The sequence below is a fragment of the Carcharhinus amblyrhynchos genome, chromosome 1 (assembly GCF_965287045.1).
Source record: "Carcharhinus amblyrhynchos chromosome 1, sCarAmb.v2.hapA, whole genome shotgun sequence".
NCBI classification, from domain to species: domain Eukaryota; kingdom Metazoa; phylum Chordata; class Chondrichthyes; order Carcharhiniformes; family Carcharhinidae; genus Carcharhinus; species Carcharhinus amblyrhynchos.
This window is the reverse complement of record NC_137324.1, coordinates 69,727,724-69,747,773: the sequence shown is the minus strand read 5'-3', so window position 1 is coordinate 69,747,773 and position 20,050 is coordinate 69,727,724. Positions and strand designations below refer to the sequence as shown.

General features: G+C 44.4%; 1 protein-coding gene across 3 annotated transcripts in view; it reads right to left on the bottom strand.

The window, feature by feature from the left end:
- cwc27 (CWC27 spliceosome associated cyclophilin) overlaps positions 1 to 20,050 on the bottom strand; it is a 178,487-nt gene that overhangs the window by 22,457 nt on the left and 135,980 nt on the right. For all 3 annotated transcript variants that reach the window (XM_080186522.1, XM_080186528.1, XM_080186534.1), the window contains one exon: positions 4,073 to 4,182. In XM_080186522.1, coding sequence (XP_080042648.1) covers positions 4,073 to 4,182 — 110 coding nt within the window. The remainder of the gene's footprint in view (positions 1 to 4,072; positions 4,183 to 20,050) is intronic.

Here is a 20,050-nt window from a genome sequence, read left to right as displayed (position 1 = left end):
AGCTGTGAATTCCTCAGTATAAAAGAATAGCAGCAGCCTTCAAGATACCATGCACATAAGCGCAAAAACATCTTGGTGTGGTCACACACCACCTGCATATTATAGTGGATATATTTCCAATTTATGAAGGTCTCTGATTGATTACTTGGTGTCTTCATGGTATTGAAGGTACATCTGATAGCTCTCTGTGCTTGAGGGAAGTCTGCTATTTCTGCAAATTCCACGGCTCTATGTCTGTGCTGCCAAATACATTGGGAAGTTTATGTGCTCCCTCACCTGAACAAGGGGAGTATCTGGAACTGCCTTGATGCACCTGTGTGTCACTGATAGTGAAATGTTGAAGAGGTCTTCAGCTGACCTTTAGAAAGTGCCAGCAGTGCAACATTTTAGAGCCACTGTCACCTTAAGTGCCACTGGTAAAGCAAATGGAACTTCGGACTGTGTTGCCAGCATTTGTCACACCATGGCGCTTATCTCTGTAACCATTTTTTGAATTATTTTTCTGCATTGGTTTTCACGTCCAGGTGCTCTGGAATTGGCATACCCTTACACTCAGGTAGAATCTTGTGGTCTTCCTTCTGTTTGGTGTGTGCTGCATTGCCTTCAACTCCTGGTCTTATCTGTTCTCTCTGGCTGCAAACTGTTCCCACTCATGTACCTCCATGGCCCAAATAGCTAACAGTGCAATCCTCATTTTGCAGTTTCTTTGACAGGATGGGCACTTGCTCCCTTTGGCATACTATCCTTTTTCCTACCTGGATACTGGAGTCAGATTGGCCAAAGAGAAATGCCCTTCTAAGCCTCCAAGTCTTTTTTTGAGTTTCTCCAACCCATCAGGCAATCAGAACTATTCCAGGAGACCTAACTGACCATGCAAAATACCATGAATGCCCACTCACCTGCTACGGAATGGCTGACCTTGTGTGGCATTTCTTGAAATTGTTTGTGCTCTCCTGACCTCTCCAAAATCCTGCTAATAGCTTTATTAATTTTGTACAAAGTACCAAGTCACAAAAGTTGGGTTCTGCAAATAGCAGCAACAAAAACCAGTTCTGTTTGCAGTCTGCTACACTTCAAAATGTACTGCCCTTTCCATGAAATATGCATGTGTGAAATCTGTCCCACCCTTGTTCTCACCCCACAAAATGGTTTGTGCTGGATAAACCATTTTGGGGGCAGGGTTTCTGGATTCAGGGCCCCAACACTATTTTCACTAAGGACCGGAGTTAACATTTCAGACTGATAACATTTTATCAGCATCCACAGTATTTTGCACCGTCAATGAGATCTTCTGGAATAGTTCTAATTTCCTGATGTGTTGGGAGAGGAAATCTCCAGTAACTTAGTCAGGCACATGACTGGGTTGGAGATGGGTGGATATAGGAGATTGTTTTAAATAAGGGTCATTAGCATTGGGGCGTCCCTGGTAATGTAAATAGGTATGGTATGATAATAATGTTTTTCTCTTTTCATTCACAGGTTTTAAATCAGTCCACCTCGTGTCCAACGAGGGGCATACACGCGATGGGTCGTACTGGGGCTGCTCTTGGTTGTTCAAGATTGGCCTAGTGCTTCATGTCGTTAGTGTGTGCCTAAACTGGACAAGATACTGGGCAAGACGACAGCTCAGTGACTATCGCTGATTGCTGTGCAGACACATGGATTTGGGCTGGTGTCTGTGGGAGTTTGCACATTCTCCCCGTGCTTGCGTGGGTTTTCTCCGGGTGCTCCGGTTTCCTCCCACACCCCAAAGATGTGCTGTTAGGCTGATTGGCAGGAATAAATTGTCCCTAAATCAGTTTCCCTCAATCTGGATGGCCATAAAACACTAGACAGGGGTCGTGGGTGGAGAGGGGAACTGGTGGTGTTGAGATGGCGGCGTGGGCTCATTGGCCGAAGGGCCTGTTTTCCAGGCTGATTTTGTTCTTTGTTCATAATATTCTGGGTTTCAAGAATGTGGGCAGGCTTAGGTGAATCAGTTAGACTTTTCCTGCCTGTCATTTCCATACATTCATATGTGGTGCAGTATCCTTCATCTTCTTTTTCAACCACCCTACGTGCTGTGGTTGGCCACTTAAAGGCCTTCTTCTGCTGCTGTTGGTATGTGGCAGCAGGGGGGGTGGGGGGTGCTGACTTTGGGGTTAATTGCCCCAATGAAACAACCCTATTTACTTTGGTGTCTAGCCTGCAGCAATGATACAATGATTCTCTGGGGAACTAATGGCACTACCGAGACTGGAGAATGATGGTCATCTGACTGCTTGGCAGTTTTCAGAGGTGGGAATTTCTTCAAGAAAGGGCAGAAGCCACGATCCAAGTCATATAATGGCTTGACAGCCATAAAATCAGGTCAGGGTTCCCTGGCGATGTGATGACAGGCTCACTTTTGGCTTTTCAGTGTTTGCTGTTGCTACAGCTGCACCAATCATGTTGATAAGTCAGGAAATGCATTTTAATCATGCTGACTCCCAGCCTGGGTTGCACCTTGGTAACTGATTGTTTCAGGTTCCGGTGACTGAAGAAACAGCTTCTTATGATTAAACATCTGACCAGAGAATGACTGAAACACCTTTTGCTAGGAGAATTGGAGTAAGTATTTTCAAGAGCAGCAGAGCAATAGGAGCTGAGGCACCAGCATAAGATGAAACTTCGAGTCAATTAGGGATACCAAGAGGGTGATTAATTTTAGTTGGGAATGAAAATGTTTCTAACAGTTCTACAAGTGCAGGTTGAAGAAGTATTGTGTTTCCTTTTCCAAAAAGCATAGACTTTTGCAATGTGATTAAGTTACTAAAATTCATGAAAGTCAGTGATAGTAACAAAAGTATTCACAATGTAACAGCTTCACATAGTGTGTAGCCAATTTTTCAGTTACAAAGAACAAAAAACAGAGAGGCACAGGTACAGGCCCTTCGGTTCACCAAGCCTCTGCCAACTTATGATGCCTTTCTAAACTAAAGACCTTTTGCCTCTACACGATCGGGCTTGCCTATTCATGTATCTATCAAGATGCCTCAAATATTGCTATAGTATCTGCTTCTATCGCCCCTTCTGGTAGCACATTCCAAGCACTTACACCCACTGTAAAAAAAAAACTTGCCCCTCAAATCTCCTATAAAGTTTCCCCTTTTAACCTTAAACCTATGTCCCTGAATAATTGATATTTCTACCTGACCAAAAGACTCTGACTATCCATTCTATCCAAGCTACTCATAATTTTGTTAACTTCTATCAGGTCACTCCTCAGCCTCTGACATTCAAGTGAAATTTTACTCAATATTTTGGTACATTTTTAACATTGAACATCAAATGTCATGCAAATGGATAACTTTGAAAATTGCCCGGACACTTAACTTCTGACAACATGGATCAGAATTTTCAATTCTGTGATGCGAGAAAGGAAGCGCATGGGCAAGATTTGAAAATAGTGTTCCCAAAAGGCATGCCAGTGTTGCGACAACTCTTGAGATGCACAGAATTTTGAAAACAGGGGGACGGGGGTGTGGGAAGAGACACCCACCTTCAATTAACGATCTGCTAAGTTCCTTGAACAGCTTGTTATTGGTGCAGTAATCAAAAGTAATTGTCAATTTGTAAACTGCTGAGAGTGCACATTATAATACATTGTTGGTTCAAAAAGGGGTATAGTGAAGAATGAAAAATGATCAACAAGGGGCTTTTGCTCTAGAAAGCAGGTGGGGTTGCTGTTTAGCTATTTTTGTGCAGTGAGATTGCTAGCCCTCTGATATGTTGCCTCTTCTGCAAAGCAGTGGCAGGTCCTGTCATTATTATCACCTGCTTATGATGCCCATTCTATGCACACAGCTCCTAACTCCTGCTAACACTCAGTGTCACTAAATGAGATCGCCTCGAATCAGTTATGGAATTTACATTTGAAGATGGAATCACATGAGTTATGTGGATGCAGAATGGGGTCAGTACCTGGAAATTATCTGGGTGTGAGGTTCTCAGGTTGAAATTCAAGCTCATGGACACTAAACATGACTGCAACTGGTTCTTTCAGAGCATTAAGCTGAAAACATAATCAAGGTTCTTGTGCAAGATCCATTACCTGTTCCTCACGGCTGGATCCATTCTTTGGTTTTTGTCTTCGTAATTCTTCGTACTTTTTCCTTTCATTTAAATATTCTGCCACTGCACTGTTTGGAGCCTGCTCAGCCTCTGTCAACAAATAGAAACAAAAATAACACCTTTTATACTTTTTTTGTAATTTGCATGCTGGAGGCAACATTCAGCACAACAAATGCTATGTTCTGTGTAAAAAAGGGGAGCGGCCTAAATTTGGCAAATACAAGTTAGCTAACCTAATGTAAGTGATGAAGAAACTTTCAGAGACAATCTGGGACAAATCTAATTGGCACTTGGAAACTAAATGAAATGCGTCATCGCAGTGTCAGATATGGCTCGGTAGCGCTCTCGTCTGAGACATGCGTTGAGCATATAAATCTAAGTTGACACCTGGTGCAGTACTGCAGGTATACAACATAGTTGGTAGTGACATCTTTTGGACAAGATGTTTATCTAAGGCCTGTATACTCTCACAGGTAGACGTAAAAGATCCAAATACTATTTTGAAGAGAAGGGGGGTTCTCCCCATTGTCAATATGTATCCCACAATCAATACCTAAATAATAGATTAGGCTAGTCATTATCACACTGCTGTCTGCGGCTGATTGTTGCGCCCAAACTGGCAACCTCATTTCCTATGTCGCAACAGTGACTACAATTCAAAACTACTTCACTTGCTATAAAGCACTTTGGGAAGTCCTACGTCATGAATGGCATTATATAAATTCAAATCTTTCTTTTATTTCTTGTCCATCTCTATTATCCAATGAACTGGTGGTGAGTTTCTTTTTTGAACCACTACAGACTGTGCAGTATACCTACACCCACAACCTTGTTTGGTAGGAAATTCCATCATTTTAACCCAGCAATGATGATGTTATAATTCCAAATTGGAATAGTGCGTGACTGAAGGGAGCTGGCAGTTGTTGGAGCTCCTACATGCATGATGGCCTTATTCTTCAAGGGTGGAGATCATGGAAGGTATTGTCAAAGAAGTCTTGGTGAGTCGTTACAGATGGTACATGCTGTGGACAAGAGAAGTAGTGGAGGCAATGAATACTTGTGGTGGATGGGGCGCAAATCAAGTGGGATGTTTTGTCCTGGACGATGATATGCTTCCTGAGTACTGCTGCAGTCATCCAGACCAAGTGGGGAATATTCCATCACGCTGCTGAACTTGTGCCTTATAAATAGCTTTGATAGTCACGAGGAGAGTTACATGCCAAAGAATACCTAGCCTCTGGCCTGTTCTTGCAACCACAACATGTGTGTGGCTGGTCCAGTTATGGTTCTGGTCAACGGTGACCTCCAGGCTGCTGATGGTTATTAATTCAATTTATTATACTCCATTTCTCCCAGCAGAATTGTCTGAAAGCACGATCGATGGTTCTCAATTATGAATTCTACTATCATATGGTAGAATTCTTCATTAGGATGGAGAGTGAGACAGTTAAGTCTGAGTCTAGGATGCTGAACTTTGGGAAGCTAACTTTTAATGGTACGAGGTGTGCATTGACTAGGATAAGCTGACAAAGGATACTTAAGGGGTTGATAGTGGACAGGCAATGGCAGACATTTAAAGAACACATGGATGAACCTCAACAACTATACATCTCTGTCTGGCATAAGAGTAAAACAGGGAAGGTAGCTCATCCGTGGCTAACAAGGGAAATCAGGGCTAGTGTTAAAGTCAAAGAGCAGGCATATAAATTGTCCAGAAAACGCAGCAAACCTGACGATTAGGAGCAATTTAAAATCCAACAGAGGAGGACAAAGGGTTTAATTCAGAAAAGTGGAAAACAGAATATGAGAGCAGACTCGCAGAAAACATAAAAATTGACTGCAAAAGCATCTACAGATATGTGAAGAAAAAAAAGACTGGTGGAGACAAATGTAGATCCCTTACAGTTGGAATCAGGTGAATTCACAATGGGCAACAAGGAGATAGCCGACCAGTTGAACAAGTACTTTGGATCCGTCTTCACTAAGGAGCATACAAATAACCATCCAGAAATACTAAGGGACAGAGGGTCTAGCATGAAGGAGGAACTGAAGGAAATCCTTATTAGTCAGGAAACTATACTGGAGCAATTGGTGGGATTAAAACACAGCAAGTCCCCAGGGCTTGATGCTCTGCATCCCAGAGTCCTCAAGGAAGCAGCCCTAGAAATAGTGAATGCATTGATCATTTTCCAGCCCTCTGGAAGAGTTCTAGTGGATTGCAGGGTAGCTTTTTAAAAAAGAAGGGAGAAAAAAATGGGAAATTATAGACCGGTTAGCCTGACATCGGTGGTGGGAAAAAGCTGGAGACAGTTATTAAGGATGTAGGGAGCATTTGGAAAGCGGTTTCAGGATCAGTCCACGTTAGCGTGGATTCACTAAAGGAAAGACAAATCTTCTGGAATTTTTTGCGGATGTGACAGTAGAGTGGACTGGTGTGAATCAGTGGATGTTGTGTATCTAGACTTTCAAAAGGCTTTTGACAAGGTCCCACACAAGAGATTAGTGAGAACATAAGAACATAAGAAATAGGAGCAGGAGTAGGCCATCTAGCCCTTCGAGCCTGCCCCGCCATTCAATAAGATCATGGCTGATCTGTTGTGGCTCAGTTCCACTTTCCCGCCCTCTCCCCATAACCCTTAATCCCCTCTCTTATCAAGAACCCATCAACCCGCTTCTTAAAAATATTTAGCGAGGCAGCCTCCACCACTTCAACGGGCAGAGAATTCCAGAGATTCACCACCCTTTGAGTGAAGAAGTTCCTCCTCAACTCCGTTCTAAACTGCCTCCCCTTTATCTTGAGGCTGTGCCCCCTAGTCCTACTGTCTTTTTTGAGCGGGAAGAGTCTCTCCACCTCTATCCTATCCATCCCATTCATCATCTTATACGTCTCAATGAGATCTCCCCTCATTCTTCTAAACTCTAACGAGTACAAGCCTAGTTTATTCAGCCTCTCCTCATAGCTCAATCCCCTCAACTCCGGTATCAGCCTAGTAAACCTCCTCTGCACTCCCTCCAGGGCCAAAATATCCTTGCGCAGGTGCGGCGCCCAAAACTGCACATAGTACTCCAGCTGCGGCCTCACCAATGCCCTATACAGCTGCAGCAAGACCTCCCTACTTTTATATTCAATCCCCCTCGCTATGAAGGCCAGCATCCCATTTGCCTTCCTGACCACCTGCTGCACCTGCAAGCTGGGTTTTTGCGACTCATGCACAAGGACCCCGAGCAAAATTAAAGCTCATGGTATTTGGGGTAATGTATTGACTGGGTGCAACACACATATCTGCCCGATTACAGTTGCTTACATCTGTAGGTTCGAGTGCATGGACACTAATTTGGTTGAAAGGGCCAGAGTCATGTACAAGTTGGAAAGATGCTCACACTTATTGCACAGCTTATTAGATATTGTCAGGAAATTGCAAATGTGGCTGCCAGACAGGATCACTCAGCCCTTTACAGTATGGGGTCATAGCATAGAAGTCCTGGTAGAAGATAGTTAACACGGAGTTCCAGGATAGAGAGCTGGTTGGCAGACAAGTAGAATGTGGGAATAAACATGTCCTTTTCAGAGTGGCAGGCAGTGACCAGTGGGATCTGCAGAGTTATGTGCTGGGACTCCAGCTATTCATTATATTAATGATTTGGACGAAGGAACTGAATGCAATAACTTCAAATTTGCAGATGACTGGGCTGCAGTGTGTGTTGTGAAGAGGCTGCAGGATGATTCGGACAGGCTGGCTGCGTGGGCAAATACTTGGTAAATGCAATATAATGGGATAAATGTGAGGTTATCCACATTGGTGGTACAAACAAGAAGGAAGTTCAATGTCTGAATGATGGAGTTTGGGAAAAGTCGAAGTGCAACGTGACCTGGCTGTCGTGGTGGAACAGTTGCTGAAGGTTGGCATGCAGGTACAGCAGGCAGTGAGGAAAGCTAACGGCATGCTGGGCTTCATAGCAACAGAATTTGAGTACAGGAGTAAGAATGTCTTGCTGCAATTATACAGAGCTTTGGTGAGGTCACACCTTGAGTATCGTGTGCAGTTTTGGTCTCCTAGTCTGAGGAAGGACATTCTTGCTATTGAGAGAGTCCAGCGAAGTTTCATCAGACTGATTCCTCAAATGGCAGGACTCACACCTGAAGGGAGACTGGATTGACTAGGCTTGTACTCACTCAGAAGAATGAGAGGGGATCTCATAGAAACATACAAAATCCTGATGGGACTGGACAGGCTAGATGCAGGGAGAATATTTCCGATGTTGGGTAAGTGCGGAACTAGGGGTCACAGTCTAGGCATAACGGGTAAGCTATTCAGGATTGAGATGAGGAAGAATTTCTTCACTCTGAGTTGTGAACCTGTGGAATTCTCTACCACAGAGAGCTGTTGAGGCCAGTTCATTAGATATGTTCAAGAAGGAGCTGTGTGTGGCCCTGGTGGCTAAAAGGATCAAGGGTTTTGGAGAGAAAGCCGGGGTGGGACATTGAAAGGATCATTAACCATGATCTAATTGAATGGTTGTGCAGGCTTGAAGAGCCGAATTGCCTACTCCTGCACTTATTTTCCACGCTCAACAGATTCATGGCCTACCATGTGACCATTTTCATGCAGCATTGGTGATCATGGCCAGTGGTCAGATGAGGGGATGCACAGCGTTGCATCCATACATTGCAATGAGAGCCACTGGGTGCAACACACACATCTGCCCGATTACAGTTGCTTATATCTGTAGGTTCGAGCGCATGGACACTAATTTGGTTGAAAGGGCCAGAGTCATGTACAAGTTGGAAAGATGCTCACACTTATTGCACAGCTTATTAGATATTGTCAGGAAATTGCAAATGTGGCTGCCAGACAGGATCGCTCAGCCCTTTACAGTATGGGGTCATAGCATAGAAGTCCTGGTAGAAGATAGATAACATGGAGTTCCAGGACATATCACACTTCTCCATGTGTTAATATTTCTGTCCTTTCACACTACATCATCATACTTCAAGCATGCATATGACATGGTGGAACACCTCTGCCTTGATATCACACAGCTAACACTGAAAATCAGATGACACTGAAAAACATTTGAATGACATGCCTTCTGCAAGAAGAGATAACGTGATGGGAACCTCATCACTGATGTTGAAACGAGATGAAAATGGACAAACACAATAGACAAGTAATCAGACTGCACAAACAAATGCCCAAGATCATACCATGCACAATTAGTTGGGAGAGCAACCAATGTGTGCAACCTGAGTGACTGCAATACAGCTCTTAAGACACAAGGGGAGATATGGAACGGCCCACAGTGGAGGTGCAGTGCTACACCCTGTTGTCCGTGATGATCGTGGCAAGCGTCTTTTAGAGGCCCCAGCCTCCTCAGGGTGTCAAGCTGTAGGCCTGGTGCACTCTCCTCAGCCTGGCTGGAACCGGCTGAGTCAAGGAAGAGGGGATTTGGATTGACCGGACATTACTGGAGACATCCGAGCTGCTGGCTTCCTTCTCCATTGTTGTTCAAGGGCTCCTGGCTGATTCCTTGAGGCAAGGTGAAGCTGGAGTGAGGTCAAGCTGGCCCACAGTCCTCTTTCATTGAAACTGCTGAAGCCCAGCTTTGGATTCAGCAATGGAGATCGACTTGCACAACAGGATGATATCGTTGACCAAAGTCTCCACAGCAGCTGCCTACCTATCAGTGTAGATCTTGGAGTGTTGGCATAATAGTGCAATCAAATCAGACTGAAGGCAGATGGACTCCTCCATCGTGCGTGGCAATCTGAGGAGTGCAGTTGACATCCCTTCCTGATGCTCCTACGGTTGTTGCTGCACCTCCATCACCTGATTCAGGACTGAATCCAGAGGCTCATATTCTGATTCAGAGTCAAGCAGATTTCTTGCCTCCAGCAGTTGTGATGATATGGTCTCTTGAAGATACACATGTATATCATGAATCTTGTAAGAGACAGTGGTTTGTTGCAAGGAGTCGATTTGTCTGAAAAACCATGCAACTCCACACTGAGACGGCAGGATAATTAATTTTTGCTGACATTGTGGTTATCTAAAGAGTTAATCAATTTGTGTTTCCTTGGTTTTTCTCCAGGGGTTTCAGAATAAAGCTTTGATTAGGTTGATTGACAAAGACAGTGTTGTGTGCTCAATGGGAGGAGCCAAGTTTGCAGAGAAGATACAATTTCTCTTTCATTTTTAAACAAGCAATTCCTGCCAGTTTCTGAAAGAAGCTAGATGTGTCTCCCTGTCTCTTTCTTTGGAGATTGTCTGGGAGCTCCAGGGCTGGCAATCTAAGTTCAAGCATATAAGCCCTGTGTTTTGCTAAATGATTTTGTAGAGGGGTTTAAGTCTGTAAGAGGAACATTGATTGAACTAAGATAGAGATAAATTAGCAGTTACGAATTATATCTTCGCTTATGTATTGTTAATTATTAAAAATTAAGGTAATTTGTTATAGTTAAACCGTATTGTTAAATAAGACCTGTTTTAATAAAACCTTCCCAGTAAACCTCACATAGTCTCAAATTGTTGGTCTAGACTGACTTGATAATATATCTTTGCAGTTTCTATTCCATACCCTAACACAGTCTCTGGGTGCTCGTGACTTTTGAAGTCTCTGTCTCTGCCTGGTGTGGAACAGAATGTGTGCTGTGCTCACCCCGATTGGGATCCCAAAATAATCTACATCTGAGCCTCACCAAGGGGTGCATCGCTGTGCTGATGTAGGGTGCGGGTGAGCGCCATGATGGGACTTCAAAGAAAAGTCCTCAGGTCCTCATTCAAAGTGCTCTTGATGCTGCTTCATTAAATTCATTATTGAGATTGCCCAAGAGAAACGATTAAATAAACTGAGCCTTTATTCTCTGGAGTTTAGAAGAATGATAGATGATCCCATTCAAACACACAAAATTCTTGCAGGGTTTGACAGTGTAGGTGCAAGAAGGGTGTTTCCCCAGGCTGGGGGTAGGATGTCTAGAACCAAGAGACACGGTCTCAGAATAAAGGGCAGGTCATTCAGTACTGAGATAAGGGGTAATTTCTTCACTCAAAGGACTGAATCTTTGGAATTCTCATCCTCGGTGGGGTGGTGGAAGCTCAATTATTGAATATGTTCAAGACTGAGATTAATAGTTTTCCATATATTAAAAAGGTCAAGGGGTATGGATATAGTGCAGAAAATTGGTGTCGAAGAAGAAAGTCAGCCTCATCTAACTGAATGGCAGAGTGGGCTTGAATGGTTGAATGGCCTAATCTTGTCCTATTTCTTAATTTCTTATCCTGTTCACACTTCAATCAAAGCTATGCGAGTCAAATTTCTGATCTATTAGTCCTTGATATAGGCATCAATATTTGCTATGCAATCCAATACAACAGAGAAAACAGATGCATATTTCTTATCTCTATTATATACAAAAAGTAAGAAGGGCACTTGCCCTTCTTACTGATCAAGTGCTGATCACTTGTCAGCATTTTAGAGGTATGTCCATAAGTACAACTTTAAAGAAACAAAAAAGCATCTAAGGGTGATCAAGTTCGTTTTATCATTAAAACTGAAACTTAAAATAGATGGCCTTTTGTAGTCACATGAGATTTCCAATGAGGAACAGAAAGAATATCTGTAGAAATAAGGCCATCGATGTTTTCTGCATCTGAGAGTTAATTATACTGACAGTATCTAACAAGATCTCATCTGCCTATAATTCCACAGACAATGCTATTATACCAGATGTTTCTTATTTTCAACCATCTGAATTCAATCAGAATGATGTGCTACTGGTAAAGAAAATCAGGGAATCTTCAGGAATGTTTAGATATTATGTTATATGGGAGCAGGTATAAAGTTAAATTGATAATTAGGAAAAAAAAACGGTTTATCTCAAATAATTTCAGTTGGGAAAGTTAGTGAAAATAATCTTTCTTCGTACATTTAAGAAATCAATTTTTGTTTGGTCTGTGGAGAGAGTACAATTGATTCATTGGATAGAGAGGTGGTCTTGCTGAATTGCTATACTGTTTGATGTCATGCCCCATTACTGAGGAAAACAATATTATCAGCACAAAAGGCTTTTCGCCATAGATTAATAGAAGAAAAATGCAAAAATAAAAAGACTGCAAGCAGTTTTCTCACATACATCTGTTATTGGCAAAGTGGGTAAAACATTAAAAAGTGGTTCTTAATATGTGACGAAATGTGATTCAAATCTAAACCCAGGCCTGTTTCCTGAATCAGTGCCAAAAATTACTTAAGATAGTGACCAAAAATCTTCGAGAGAATTCTGAACAGCTCACTTAATGGCAATGGAATAACTTAAAATTGAGCGTTCATCCAATTGCCATTGGAATTCCACTGCCATCACTTTAATTGCCAACTATAGCTGGGTGACTGAGTAGTCAACCAGAAGGCAGCTTATATATTTATGAGAATGCATTTCAACCTGGGACTGATGGAGGAAGCACCATTGATTTCCTTCCAGGTGAAAAAGGTCAGCAGTTGTCAGAAAGATAAAGGGGGTGATTCTCTAATTGTGCCGTGGGCTGGGAGACATCAGTGGCAGCCGATTTGAGGGATTTGCGCTGGGGCTCCACGTGTCTCCCAGCCCAAGTTTGTTCGCATCGACGGAATCCACGCTGAAAATCAGTGTAACGGTGATTTGCATTTGTTAACATATCTTAGCATGTCATTAGTGAGTCCAGAATCTCCACCCCCAATAGCATCTCCCCCCCTCTCCAGCAAGACGTCACGCTGGCGGAGTTAACAACTGCGCTAAGTCAAGACCTGGTATGGCAGCACTGAACAGGAGTAAGGAGATATGTTTTATGAGGCTGCAGCCACAGGACTGAAAGAGAGGTTAGAGACACGGCCTGGAAAATTTCTGCTTGGTTTGGGGAAGTTCCTGGAAAGCTGGCCCAGGGATGTTCCACATAACCACGTAATCCACATAATAATGGGGTGGGGTGGAGTCCTTTACTGAGTATTGATCAAGCTGCTGTCTGCAGCTAGTCGAATGTTACATTGTTTTGACTGTGGGATGTAGTGAGGGACTGGACTGAGTGCTGGGGTTTTAAGGAGGGGCAGGGGAAAGTGTACTATGTGCTGCTTGAGGGCTTATTAATTCAGGCAGCTGGTGCTCCAAGCAGGGGCATTCAGGTTAACACCGACACTCATACTGCATGTGGTGAATGGGAACCCATATTGTGATAATCAGGAGTCCATCCCTGCCCTATGTCCCTCATCTGCAACATATGTCTGGAAGGGAATGCTGTAGTTGCACTCGTGTAATGGTTCAAGGGAATCACAATGGCCACACCCGCACACCAACCTGTACACTCTCCCTACTAGCTGTGTTTACAGTGCCAATGGCAAGCAGCCTAATCAGGTGAGGCATGGCACCACAGGAGTTTGTGTTGTGTTGCCAGCATCCATAAATGGGAGGTCACAGTACTGATTCCGGTGAGGGATGGGGTGTGTGTGTGGCAGAGAGGGGGCATGTAGGTGCTGAGCTAGTTATAAGCAACGACATGTATCAATCTCTCTATAACCCCCACTGTGCAGAATGGATTTCGGTCTTATTGATCTAGAGCTGGCCATAATGGTGGCTGGATAAGGAGAAGGTGGCAGCTCAGGAGGTGGAAGAAGTAGGTAGACCACTCCAGGAGCAGCCAGTGGCAGGCCCTCGGGAAGGAGGGCAACTTGCTGTCGGTAATGTCCAAGACGTGGGAGAGCAGTCTCCTGAAAGGGGGGCCAGGAGAAGGAGGATGTGGAGGCCACGGCAGTACTGGACCAGGAGGTCATCTGAGGGCCTAATGGAGGCCATGTACTGTTGCCGGCTCCAACTATCTCAGGATACAGTCCGGCACTTGTGTGAGATACTCATACACCTGGAATCTTAGGGGAGGGGAGGCTACCTGCTCCCAGTAGAAGTTAAGGTGACAGCAGGACTTAACTTCTAGCCAGAGGGGCATTCCAGGCACTCAGTGGTGGCCTCTGTGAATCTCACAAGCCTCATCCACAGATGCGTTTGCCAAGTCGTTGATGCTTTGTAATGGCTTGCCATCAATTTTAATGTTGGACAAACTCAGCAGGAAGCCCAGGCTGCAAGCTTCATCACCATTTCCAGAATGCCCTGTATTCAGGGGGCAGCGGATGGGACCCACATTGCCCTGTGGTTCCCACGAGGTGAGGGGCAACCATTTATTAACAGGTAAGGGTTCCACTCGCTGAACGTTCAAATTGTATGTGACCATCAGATGTAGATCATGGCTGATGATGCCAGTGCAGAGGTCCGAGACCATGGCGGAGGCCCACTATAATGAGGCCCACACTCCCACCCAGTCCGTAGTGGAGCATTGCATAGCCCACTGAAGATGTGGTTCCGCTGCCTAAACTGCTTTGGTGTTGCCCTCCAATATGACCCAGTGTGTGCCTCATGCATCATAACCGTGTGCTGCATTCTGCACAACACTGCATAGCAATGGGGAGACCAACTAGAGGAGGAGGAGGGTCAACACCAGGTAGAAGTAGATGACTTGCCACGAGAGGAGCTGGAGAATGGAGGACAGATAGTGATGGCAGGGGTCCAACAGGCTGGGGTGGGGAGGGGCTGGGGTTTTTGCATGACAGGGAATGCTGTTTGACTAACAGTCCAGTAGATGGTGAGGAAAGTAGTTCAGGCGGTCTATAACTTTTGGCCAAGGTGCTGGGTATCGCGTAGCACAGCAGTCTGTGCCTCGATGCGTGAAATTGGGATGCGCTCAGCTCTGTAGTAGGAGACTCAAAAACAGATTAGTCAAAGCTGTGAGGTGCAAATAATATTTAAGTGTGCTCTTAACATTAATAAAAGCTTAACCTGGACTACTGGTGACCTTCACCTACACCCTCTTAGTGACCCTACAACTTTCTAATCTTGTGTGCCTCCTGATTCATCTAGGTGCTCCCCCAGATGCACATCAGAGGTGGAGGGGTCCAGCTGTGATCCACCTTCCATTGTCCGTGATGACATTGGCAGGCCCTGCTGATTTGTGATGACATTGATGTTTCTGTGCCACTCTGTTCATCCAGCTGGCCATGAGATGCCCCGGTGTGAGGAAGAGAGGGAATCGGAGGTTCTTGAGACATCCAGAGTTTGCTGGGAGGAAGGCCCCGACATGGCTTCAGCCCTTCCTCCCTTCTCGGGTGCCTATAGACTCCAGGGACCCTCAACGAAATGCCAGGGTAGCTCCTTTCAAGCATTCAGTCCTTTGGTCCGCCAATCCCATCTTCGGAAAATGTTCTGGAGGCGGGATGGTGCTGGTATTAGACATGCATATCAGCTAGCATCATGAATATTTAGGTCCGCCAGTTTACATTCTTGCCCCTGCATCAGGTCAAAAGTCCTGTCCCAAGTCTCTGAAAAATCTTGGTAACACAGATCTTTTTGAGAATATCAACCTTTCATCAACTTGTGCAAAATCTCATACTGGGTAATCGTGGGCGAAACATCCCATCTGGTGTCACTTAGTTTGCTGCTGACCTGATTTAAACTCACCCAATCCTTCAACAGGTACCAAAGTACCTAGTTTGGACTGTAGGGCTATTCTCACTTTCTTTTATTTTCCCTCTGTACCCATTTGTTCACAATTCCCAAAAACTTCTGGCCGTGGAACAGCTCAAGAACAGCTGTGAAACCAGCCTGTCCCATAACATGATGTTGAGATACTATAAACGAATCCAGCCATTTGGACTGTCAAGGCCAAGGCCAGCTATAATTATCTCTTCTTTGTTGGATGATCCTTCACAGTTGTCAGCAATATTGTTCACCTTTGTACCAACTCATATGTCTCTTTCCTGGTGCTAGAAACTGACTGTAGCGTATAGGATGCTGAATGATGTTGCCTACAGGCATTATGGAAGGGCACATTGCTTACCACTCCAGCTGTTGTTGCTAAATACGATTCTACAGTTTGAAGGCCATTTTGACAGGATTCCTGCTTTGTCCTGTCACTCAGGCTGAGGCAGCAACAAATCATACCACTGATGTTGTGGCAACGGGGAAAAAACATAGAATTCTTTAGCATAAACAGATTTCAACTCACCAATCAGAAGTTCAGCAAAGAAATAAACCAGTGCTTTTGAGAACACCCCTAAGGCTGCTGTTCCCATAAATAACTTAATAATTTCTAGCAGATTAGCATAGTTGTCAAGTAATACTGAAAATTACTGTGATTGCAGCCAGCCTCTCATTGACTAATAGGTCATGGAAAATAATAATCACTACAAGCTAATAATAAAATGGTGAAATCCCTGAGGCAATAAATTAAGTGCAATTGGTATTTGAAAATGCTTTCCAATTTTAATATTAAGATGGTAGTTTGGCTATACCTCTGTCAGGAAAAATGGTTGAAAGAAAACGCACTTATTCATCTAACACATACAGATGCTTTGTTTTTTTTCAGGACAGGTTTCTCATTTATTTCCCTGTTAATTACAGAACCACTAAGTCTGGCAGATTTTTCTATCTAACAGATATTATTACAGTGCATCTAAATACCTAATCCTTTAAACTTTTTCAAAATCACATGTTAAAGTTTTAATTTAATCTAGTAATCCTGCAAGAATTAAAATCTTATCAGCTACAATATTGAAGTATCATACACACAAAATATGACAATAACCAGACACTAAGCCCTGCTTGAAAACAAGTTATAAAAATGCTTGTTGGATTTATGTACAAGTAAGAACATAAGAACATAAGAAATAGGAGCAGGAGTAGGCCATCTGGCCCTTCGAGCCTGCCCCGCCATTCAATAAGATCATGGCTGATCTGTCGTGGCTCAGTTCCACTTTCCCGCCCTCTCCCCATAACCCTTAATCCCCTCTCTTATCAAAAACCCATCAACCCGCTTCTTAAAAATATTTAGCGAGGCAGCCTCCACCACTTCAACGGGCAGAGAATTCCAGAGATTCACCACCCTTTGAGTGAAGAAGTTCCTCCTCAACTCCGTTCTGAACCGCCCCCCCTTTATCTTGAGGCTGTGCCCCCTAGTCCTACTGTCTTTTTTGAGCGGGAAGAGTCTTTCCACCTCTATCCTATCCATCCCATTCATCATCTTATACGTCTCAATGAGATCTCCCCTCATTCTTCTAAACTCTAACGAGTACAAGCCTAGTTTATTCAGCCTCTCCTCATAGCTCAACCCCCTCAACTCCGGTATCAGCCTAGTAAACCTCCTCTGCACTCCCTCCAAGGCCAAAATATCCTTGCGCAGGTGCGGCGCCCAAAACTGCACACAGTACTCCAGCTGCGGCCTCACCAATGCCCTATACAGCTGCAGCAAGACCTCCCTACTTTTATATTCAATCCCCCTCGCTATGAAGGCCAGCATCCCATTCGCCTTCCTGACCACCTGCTGCACCTGCAGGCTGGGTTTTTGCGACTCATGCACAAGGACCCCGAGGTCCCTCTGCACCGTCGCCTGCTGCAGTTTTTCGCCACGTAAGTAATAGTCCTTCCTACCATTCTTCCTACCAAAGTGGACCACCTCACACTTGCCAACATTAAATTCCATTTGCCATTTCCTGGCCCATTCGCCCAGCCTATCTAGATCCTTCTGCAGACTCTCCACACCCTCCGCACAATTTGCCTTTCCCCCAATCTTGGTGTCATCAGCAAATTTCGACACCCTACACTCGGTTCCCTCCTCCAGATCATCTATATAAATGGTAAATAGCTGAGGCCCCAGCACCGACCCCTGGGGCACCCCACTAGTCACCAACCGCCAATCCGAATAGCACCCATTGACCCCCACTCTCTGCCTCCTATTTGACAACCAATCCTCTATCCACGCTAACACCCTACCCCCAACTCCATGTCCTCTGACCTTCTGCAGTAACCTCTTGTGAGGTACCTTATCAAACGCCTTCTGAAAATCCAGAAAGACCACATCCACCGGCTCTCCTCTATCCACCGCCCTAGACACATCCTCATAGAACTCCAGTAAATTTGTCAGACACGACTTCCCTTTAATGAAACCGTGTTGCGTCTGCCCTATCAAGCAATTCCCTTCAAGATGCCTCGCAATTTCCTCCTTAATGACAGATTCTAACATTTTACCTACCACAGACGTTAAACTAACCGGCCTGTAATTCCCCGCCTTTTGCCTGGCACCCTTCTTAAACAACGGCGTAACATTAGCCGTTTTCCAATCCTCCGGCACTTCCCCGGAATCCAGCGACGTCTGGAAAATAACCACCAAGGCATCCACTATCACCTCCGCCATTTCTTTCAGAACCCTCGGATGCATTCCATCCGGTCCTGGGGACTTGTCCACAATCAGCCCCTCCAGTCTGTCGCGCACCACCTCTCTAGTAACAGTAATGTCATTAAGACCCTCCAGTCCTACCACCTTTCCATCGCTAACACCCGGCAAATTATTCACGTCCTCCTCCGTGAAGACAGAAACAAAAAAGTTATTCAAGACCTTAGCCATATCCCCATCCACTACCACTAGGTCCCCTTTCTCATCCGCTAAGGGACCAACGTTCACCCTAGCCAGCCTCTTCCTTTTTATATATTTATAAAAACTCTTGCTATCCTTTTTTATATTAAGCGCTAGCCCAGCTTCATAGCTTCTTCTACCCTCCTTTATCAACTTTTTTGTCAATCTTTGTTGACATTTAAACCTTTCCCAATCCTCTTCTCGCCCACTGCTCTTAGCTACTCTAAATTCCTCCGCTTTTAATTTAACACTTTCCTTCACCTCCTTCGTTATCCACGGCTTATTACCTCTCTTCCTACTGTCCTTTTTAACCATCGGAATAAATTTCTGCTGAGCACCAAGAAAGATCTCCTTAAAGATCCTCCACTGCTCCTCAGCAGACCTACCTTCCAACGCGCTCCCCCAGTCCACATTCGCCAATTCTTCTCTCATCCTACCATACTCCCCTCTATTCAAACAAAGGACACGTGTCCGGGAACCCACTTTCTCCTCCTCCATCTGCAACAGAAACTCCACCATACAATGATCACTCTCTCCAAGAGGATCCTTCACCTCAAGGTCCCTAATTCTACCCGCCTCATTACATAGCACCAGATCCAAGATAGCTCGCTCCCTCGTCGGCTCCAACACACACTGTTCCAGGAAACTATCCCGGCAGCATTCCAAGAACTCCTCCTCGAGCCCACCTCGTCCAACATGGGTCGACCAATCAATATGCAGATTGAAATCCCCCATAACTACTGCCGTCCCATTCCTGCACGCCGCACTTATTTGCGCGTTAACAGCCCGCCCCACCTCCAGATCATTATTCGGGGGCCTATAGACGACACCCACCAGCGTCTTCCTCCCTTTGCTGTTCCTAATCTCCACCCACAACGATTCCACTTTCTGCTCTTTGGCTCCGATATCATCCCTTGTAACCAAGTAACCAAGTAGTATATATGATAGGATTCAGCCTCATGGTTCACTGCGTCTGCATATGTATGGGCTTCCCAAGACACACAAAATCAATGTCCCTTTTACAGCCTATCTTGTCCGTGACTGGTTTTGCTCAACTTGCATTGGTTGAACGGTAGGATGAATTGACGCAACCAGTTCCGAGCAGGATTTTTTTTACTTATTCGGTGAAAGGTTCATTCACTATTGCAAACACAATACAGGACTTGCATATTAATGCTGCATCAGCAATGACGTGTCCATCTGCTCATTCAGTATTGCTAGCCTATTCATCAATATACCACTCAAGGAAGCCATAGACATCTGTACTAAATCACTATATCATGAACTTATGAACTCAGCAACTTGTCCAGCTGAATTTGGTTTTAATGGAATTATGCATAACCAAATAAATGTTGTTGCTAAGGAATCCCCTCTGGGCTGATCTTTCACAAACACCTTTGTCCATTTCCACAAAAAACACATCTTTAATGGAATAGCAGATAACCTCTTACCCTTTGCTGATACGTAGATATGTTGGCTATATT